Below are 8,222 nucleotides of genomic sequence, written 5' to 3'. Positions count from 1 at the left end.
GGGGGGGTTGTCGTCCTTAACGAGCTACTGATAGTGTTTTAAAGCAAATATATTCAGTGGCAGCATTGGTACTGTCGAATTCACAAATTATGAATTACTGAAAAGGAGAAAATAAAACAACTAAATAGCGGCGTATGATATGCCGCGGGTCGGCTCGTGTTTTATTATACATAAAACCTCAACACTCACTATATAACAGATGTATGTGATGTTAAAACGGGTAACTAGAAGTAAAAGGCGAGGTTGGTATATTGTCCAGGTTTCTATATTGTCAATTTTATTATATATAAACATCGTTTTTTTTTAATTAGTAACTTTGTGTGTTGGTGTTGTTGTCAGGGTTGGCGTCACAGTGTGTGGATATGACAATAAAGATCTTTTATTAACGTTTTTCTCTTTATAGCATTATAAAAAGACATTATACGATGGTAATGCCTGTACCGGTACACAACGTTTGTAATAGCTCCTTTTAAATACTTGCTCCATTATTAGTGTTCCGAATTTTTAAAAATTGTGACCTAAATTTTAAAGTCTGCCATTCAAATTTGAAGGTTAAGCCCTAATACAAAACGGATGTGTCATTTTAAAGTACACTTTAATTAACTACTGCTTACAAACATTTTTTTAATGTATGGTCTCCTTTCCAAAGAACTGTTATAGAAAATGGGATGATACAAGCGAGTTACTTCTCGGAGGTGGTGACAAAGCGAAATTACCTCCCATGTCGATTTTTGTTCTTGTTTTTATTTGCAGGGAAATAATGTAATTAAAATTTATTTTTTAAATTCTAGATTGTAACTGATAACAGAAAAATCTCGAGTTCGGATTCCGTGTATGACTAGGTAGGTCGGAGTCTACTCAGCTCTGTCTGTTGGGTACCTGAATTATGCTAGACAACGTCAACGTAAAGACGGATCATCACAGAGCTGGTTAAATTATTCCTTCAACAGCTGAGATCAAAGAGACAGATGAGCTCTACTACATTACCCACATAGACAGTCAGGTCCCATAACTTGGTAGAAACACGTATATGAGTTAATAAATATCAACAAAAATAATTCGTCGACCTAACTGCCTTCTTATTAAAAAACTGATTGCTTACTTACAAACCTTCTAAGCATTCAGTCTGAACAATACTTGTTCGTTTTAAAAAAAAAAAAAAAAATTAATTTCAAGACGCCTATGCATTCAATCTAAACAAACTTTGTTGATTTGAGATCGATAATATTTAAAACAATGTTTCATTTGTTTGACAATTTTGATCTCTAGAAATAGTGTTACTCCGCCTCACGTAAATATAAAGAAAAAACCTGTAAGGGAGAAAACTTATGGCCAATGTTTACCATAACTACTAAATAAGTAATTAATTAAATACTCTATACAAATATTTTTCTTAAAAAATATTATTTTGACGTTTAAAATGTTGTTATTTATTTATGTTTAATCCTTAAACTTTTGCATACCTATTAAAAAATAAAGGTTACATTATATTGTAAGAAGCACTAACTTTATTTTAAAAGTTACACTATAACTTTACAATTGCTCGTCACTTAACCCTGTGTACACTACCGATCAGGATTATTTCTGGCTCTCTTTTGAAAGGGAAAATTAAAAATATAAATTCCGTTTATTTATAGTTTGTTTGGATGGTTCTTATGTAATTAACCTGACTCTACCTGCTCTAAGACCTCCATGTAGTTGCTATCGTAAACTCTAATTGTATTGTCACTATCACAGATGAACACATTTCTACAGGCAACATGACCGTGTTTGCTTATATAACATAGGGAACAAACTGTCCACCTTCCATTGAGCTGGGTAAGGAGGGTGTGTGTATCACCCTCTATGTCAACCATTGAGGAGGGTGTGTGTATCACCCTCTATGTCAACCAATGAGCTGGGTGAGGAGGGTGTGTGTATCACCCTCTATGTCAACCATTGAGGAGGGTGTGTGTATCACCCTCTATGTCAACCATTGAGCTGGGTGAGGAGGGTGTGTGTATCACCCTCTATGTCAACCATTGAGTTGGGTGAGGAGGGAGTGTGTATCACCCTCTATGTCAACTATTGAGGAGGGTGTGTGTATCACCCTCTATGTCAACCATTGAGGAGGGTGTGTGTATCACCCTCTATGTCAACCATTGAGCTGGGTGAGGAGGGTGTGTGTATCACCCTCTATGCCAACCATTGAGCTGGGTGAGGAGGGTGTGTGTATCTCCCTCTATGTCAACCATTGAGGAGGGTGTGTGTATCACCTTCTATGTCAACCATTGAGCTGGGTGAGGAGGGTGTGTGTATCACCCTCTATGTCAACCATTGAGGAGGGTGTGTGTATCACCCTCTATGTCAACCATTGGGCTGGGTGAGGAGGGTGTGTGTATCTCCCTCTATGTCAACCATTGAGGAGGGTGTGTGTAGCACCCTCTATGTCAACCATTGCGTGCGGCGTCAAAACGGCCAATGATAAAACGTCCCCGTCAAAACGGACCCGACAAATCGGCCTCGACCCAGTAAAAATGGCCAGCGACATATGGACCCTGTCATAAAGGATCCCAATAAACAGGCTCCGGTCATTTAGGCTCACGACAAATAGGCTCCCGTTATATAGGCCCTACGACAAAAGGGCTCCAGTCAATAAGGCTCCTAACAAATAGGCTCCCGTCATTTTGGCTCCCGACATGCAGGCTCCCGTCATTAAGTTTTTTCCACAAAATGGCCCCCGTCATTACGACTCCCGACAAATAGGCTAGCGTCATTTTGGCTCACGACAAAAAGGCTCCTGTCAATTTGGCTCCAGACAAAAGGACCACTGACAATACCGTTTCTGTAAAGACTAAGTCTCCCGGCAAAGCGGTCTCAATGAATATGACACCTGCCAGTGGTACCCCAGTAGTATAGTAGGTCGTGTTTGGGTCGTAAAAGGAGGAGGAGGCGGAGACAGGCTATATAGTAAAAATACTGCGGAGCTGCGGAGCTGCGGAGACATGTTTATATAGTAAAATACTGCGGAGACAAGCTATATAGTAAAATACTCCAGCTGGAGCAGGTGTTCCCCTCCTCCTATTGTCTTCCGTGACGCTCCTTTACGGCCGCGACGACAAACAATAGAGTATCGATTTTTTTTTTTTTTAAAGTTATGTTTAAATAGTCATTATAAATAATTTATTCAGCTAGGCTTGTCTTACAATAGACTATATTTCTCATACAGTTGATCTATAAATAGCCGTTACTAGTTACTACCAGTCTGTATTTTGTCCTCCGTTCTTTGTTTAGTCGTGTTAATTATGTTAAGTGTGATTGCTTTATTTGTTGTGGTTGTTTGCTTTGTTGGTTTTTAATATTTACATAAAATTTTTGCTTCAGTTTACACTAAATTACACATAGTATATTAGAAGTATTATATTTAAGTGCTAGGTTGTTGGTTTATTGTACGTATATGTACATAGTTGAGGCTATGGTGTAATCACGACTTTGTTTTCCTAGTGACGATTTCTTTCTAAAATAGTGACCAGGGCTAGACATCAAAGAGTATATTAATCAATTATCTTTAAATAGTCATTAAAAATAATTTATTCAGCTAGGCTTGCTTTACAATAGGCCATATTTCTCATACAGTTGATCTATAAATAGCCGTTACTATTTACTACCAGTCCGTTTTTTTTTTGTTTTTTTGACCTCTGTTCTTTGTCTAGTCGTGTTAATTAAGTTAAGTGTGATTGCTTTATTTGTTGTGGCTGTTTGCTTTGTTGGTTTTTTAATTTTTACATATGTTGTAATCACTACGTTTTCATTGTTTGTTTGTTTTTTTTTTTTTTTTTTTTTTTTTTTCACCACCGTTTAACTTTAAGGTTCTATAACCATCCTTTTGACGACCACTTATATATTTTAAATACATTTTGTTTATATTTTTATAATTTTCTAAAACATATTAATATAGAAGATAAACAAATAAATTAAAAATTTTGTTTCTGTGATCTCGGTATATGAAGTGATAGTGTGTTCATCAATATGTCCAACCGAGTTTACTTTCCCTAACGTGAGTTAGGAGTCATGAGTACTCAGAGACCTTCTATTGATTTGGACCCGGATTCGAACTCGAGACTTTTGGGTTAGCAGTGTGGGGAGGGAGTGGGGTGGTTCACCCCTAAACTAATCCACGTCCACAACGATGCATCTTTCATCTTTTTATAGTTTTTAATTGTCCCCCTTTATGCATCCTCAAGTATGAGAACTCACCGACATACATTATCATAGCGACAATGGAACGGTGTAGCCCCGCGTGTTTATTGTTTACATTTAAAAACGAGTGACGCGTGCGCTGCTCGCGTTTTCCCTAATAGAGCAACGAAGGTAGAATCTGATGTTCTATAATTAGAACAGTCTTGTTTACATTCACAAATAGCTTCACATAAATTTAGGATCCTAATGGTTTAACTGAGGACTGATACGGATTTACAATAGTGATACTTCTTTTTAACTTGCACTTTTTTTTTAATTTAAGAAGGTTTACTTATACATAATACAATACGTCTAATTACAATTTTTATTTTTGCATCTTATTTTATTTTATTTTGTTTTTCTATATCTTGCATTATCATCTCAATTTTTGACCAGCTTAGTAAAATTTGCTTTAGATTATAAATTAAAAGTTTAAAAACGTTATAGTAGTTCGTGTCAAATGAGACAGCGTTTAACATGCGTACATTTAAATTTCACCAAAATAACGACGTAAAAACTAAATACGATATACCTTTAGCATACATATCCTCCATTCAAATCACTCTTAAGTACAAATCAATAATTTTGATTGATTAAGGGTCTTGGCGAGTTATTTTTATCCGTCATTTACAGACATCAAATAGGGTAATGTCACTCAAGACGAGTTTTTAGTACTTTGTTTAAATTAATTCAAGGGAGAAAGCCCTAAAAATATTTATTAATGTATCGCTGGCGTAATCTGTACAAGCTTGCAAAACATACCCGCGTCATTCACTCTAGCATTTTTTTTAAGTGTTACAATTGCGCGCGCCCTAAGTCCATTGAATGCCGTGAGTACAATACCCATTGTATGGGTAGCTGAGCCTAGGACAATAGCTATACCCCAACGCACATGGGTGGTTAGATAATAAACGAGGTATATTTTTCCGCGGAGTGAACCGTGAAACAGTCGAAATAAAGAAAGTCGCTTTTGTATTTTATGTCTCAATGAGGGTGGCGCGATATTTTTTCTTTGTATCCGTGTTGTAAACAAAAGGATGAGGAGAAAGGGCAATGACCTACCCTCCCACCCGTGTGTTCCATGAAGGCAAACACAATTTTAAGTGTGTATTTGTTAGGTTTTAGTAGCGATATATCGTCTACTTGTTTCTTCCTTGTGATATCATTAGCAGGGTTGACGATTCGCTGTGAGCTACCCTTCAAACATTTACTAATCACCACTCACGACGTTAGCGATGCGTACATGTAAAGGGTATTAATTAGTTTACACAGCGAGTTTTCCAACTTTCTTTCACCAACATAAAGAAATAACCATTGGAAATACTTTATCAGAAATTCATACTTGTTCGGTAAATGGAGAGAACGCAAGGCATACATTAGCATGCCGCATACAAAGGTGTCTTCCGTTTCTTTGAATGAAAGACTTTTTTAAACCGTGTCACCTAACCATTGTTCGCAGTATGTTTTTATTTTAGCTCGAAGAAATTTATTTTAACTTCACATTGAGTCATTTTTTTAAATTTTTAAAATGTGTATTTGTTACGTTTTAGTAGCGTGATATCGTCTACTCGTGTCTTCCTTGTGACGTCATTAGCAGGGGAGACGATTCGTTTCCGCGGAGCGAGTCGTGCGTCATTTAAAGATATCAAATAGGGTAATGTTACACAAGACAAGCTTTTAGTACTCTGTTGAAATTAATTAAAGGAAGAAAACCCTAAAAATATTTACTAATGTCCCGCTGGTGTAATCTTTACAAGCTTACAAAACATACGCCATCATTCACTCTACGCATTTTTTTTTAAGTGCTACGAAAGCACGCGGCTACCTTCCATTGTGTACGGGTATCTGAGCATAGGACAATGAATCAAACAGACTGTGTCGGAAAAATACTTCCACACAACACCCTTCTCTCTCGAAAACAATTTATTTTTAACTTCACGTTGAGTAATTTTTTATTTTTTATTTTTTAAAAGTGTTTTTGGTATGTTTTAGTAGCGAGATATCGTCTATTCGTTTCTTCCTTGCGATGTCATTAGCAGGGGAGATGATTCATCTTTTACAGTGAGCTAGACCATCTCTTTTCCAAGTGCAACGTACGCGAAATAAAAACGCTAGCTTTTGTATTTTATATCGCAAGCAGGTGACGGGATATTTATACATCTGCTTGAGCGTTATCGGCGAAACTTGTTTTAAACATTATTAATACGCTAACATTTTAAAATATTATTGTTTCATACACCGATCTCAAGATAGAGTTTTTAATCAGATCTATTGTTAACAAATATTCTCATTTTAACACGCTTCGTAACCATCAAGTTGAATCAACCACACCTGATGTTACCACTCGTAAAGTCAAGTCTTCAAGACAAAACACTGATACTAAACAAGACATTAAACTGAATTATATCCCACTATGTGATTTAACTAATATTGTCTTTGCAATGTTAAAAGAGGGGGTATAACTTGTATTGAGTATAGATGTATACGTGTTTAATATTTAATGCATAGAACACAGGACAAAAAACAGATTTACATCCCCGCAACATCCGACATAAGGGTTGAGATGGGTACGGGGAGGGCGGAGGAGAAGAAAAAAAAAACAACATAAAATGTTTAACGCTACAAATGTTTGGCTTTATTCAACGACTTAAGAGTAGAAATGTGCTGTAATTTTATGTATGTCTTCATTGTAACAGTCACAATATCAAATGATTAAACTTTATGATTTTTTTGTGTGCGAGAAATGCTACCAGGGTGATTGCACCAAGTCCTGCCACAGACCATTTAATTAATGTTTTAAAAGATGGCCAATCTCTCTGACTTTCAGTGCGGCGTGAATAAAACTCAACCAGACCTTGCTGTAGAAGATAAAAAAGAGAGACTCAATTTCTTAATTTCCCTATCTTGAAGATAGGTAATCAGTACACTTTATAGTCATGTGGAGAGGGGTTAAAACAACTCAATATACTGATTTAGATTCTTCTTAACAGGTGATATAAATTTGATATTATGATGTATGCATATAGAAACTATTCTTACCCATTTATCATTAGACGTCAACCATTCTTGTAAGTTAGTGTCGATATATGAGGTAACCCATTCAACAACATTATCCGCCAAATGGCTTTTATTATGTACGAAACAATATACCACAAAGCATCCAGCGAAGCCTAAAAGCGCCACAATCCTGCCCCAGTTAACACCATCAGAGAAGGTTTCATCAACTATTATTTTAAAAGTATCATAAGCGTTGTTATCAGTAATATTAAGCTGTTCAATCAAATCATTGAATCTATTTCTAAATCGTTCCTCAAATTCATCACCAGGACTACGCATTGCCGATTGGACAACATTTGGAGTAACACTACTTTGTCGCCCATCATTTTCCCACTGAAAACCTTCCTTCGCTACTCGATGTTTGATATAATCCACTACTATTGAACGAGTATTATAAGATTCCATGTTTTCAGACAATTCACTCGAACTTAACACATCTGTTTTAAAAACCCATCTCAAACTTTAAATGAGATTCATTTATATTACACAAAAACAAAAATGCCTAATTCAGCAAACAAAAAAAGTGAAGACCTTTTGTTATTCGTAGGAACTAAAGCGCCAACCAATCTTACGGCCACCTGCATAATCGATCAAATTATAGAAAGAACGTGGTTTGCATCGCAAATTTAAAAACATGGCGATGTTTACCTATGCTTACATACCTCAACCAAAAAAGGCAATGAAACTAGAAGGAAGAGAAATATATATCTTAGGCTTGCAGCAGATTACCTGACCATGTTCGCTTTAGTATTACAGTTTTCATTTAATTTCTTTTTGACTTGAACTTCTTTAATTTAAGAAGGTTTACTTATACATAATACATTACGTCTAATTACAATTTTTTATTTTTACCACTCAATGTATTTTGTTTTTTCTATATCTTGCATTGTCATCTTAATTTTTGATCACCTTAGTAAAAATTTGCTTAAGATTATAAACTTCAAGTT

At 35.9% G+C, this 8,222-nt stretch overlaps 1 protein-coding gene across 1 annotated transcript; it reads right to left on the bottom strand.

Moving 5' to 3' along the window:
- Positions 1-6,914: 6,914 nt before the first annotated feature.
- On the bottom strand, positions 6,915-7,693 carry LOC131930299 (apoptosis regulator Bcl-2-like). Its single transcript, XM_059286720.1, has 2 exons — positions 7,258-7,693; positions 6,915-7,076 (listed from the first exon to the last, which is right to left on the bottom strand). Exons 1-2 carry the CDS (start codon positions 7,678-7,680, stop codon positions 6,915-6,917), a joined length of 585 nt encoding a protein of 194 aa, XP_059142703.1. The 5' UTR covers positions 7,681-7,693.
- Between the last annotated feature and the right edge of the window lie 529 nt (positions 7,694-8,222).

Source organism: Physella acuta, unplaced genomic scaffold (genome assembly GCF_028476545.2).
Source record: "Physella acuta isolate Inbredline_101_S28 unplaced genomic scaffold, ASM2847654v3 ptg001755l, whole genome shotgun sequence".
Classification (NCBI taxonomy): Eukaryota; Metazoa; Mollusca; class Gastropoda; family Physidae; genus Physella; species Physella acuta.
The sequence above is the reverse complement of the archived record's forward strand: the minus strand, read 5'-3'. Positions and strand labels throughout refer to the sequence as shown.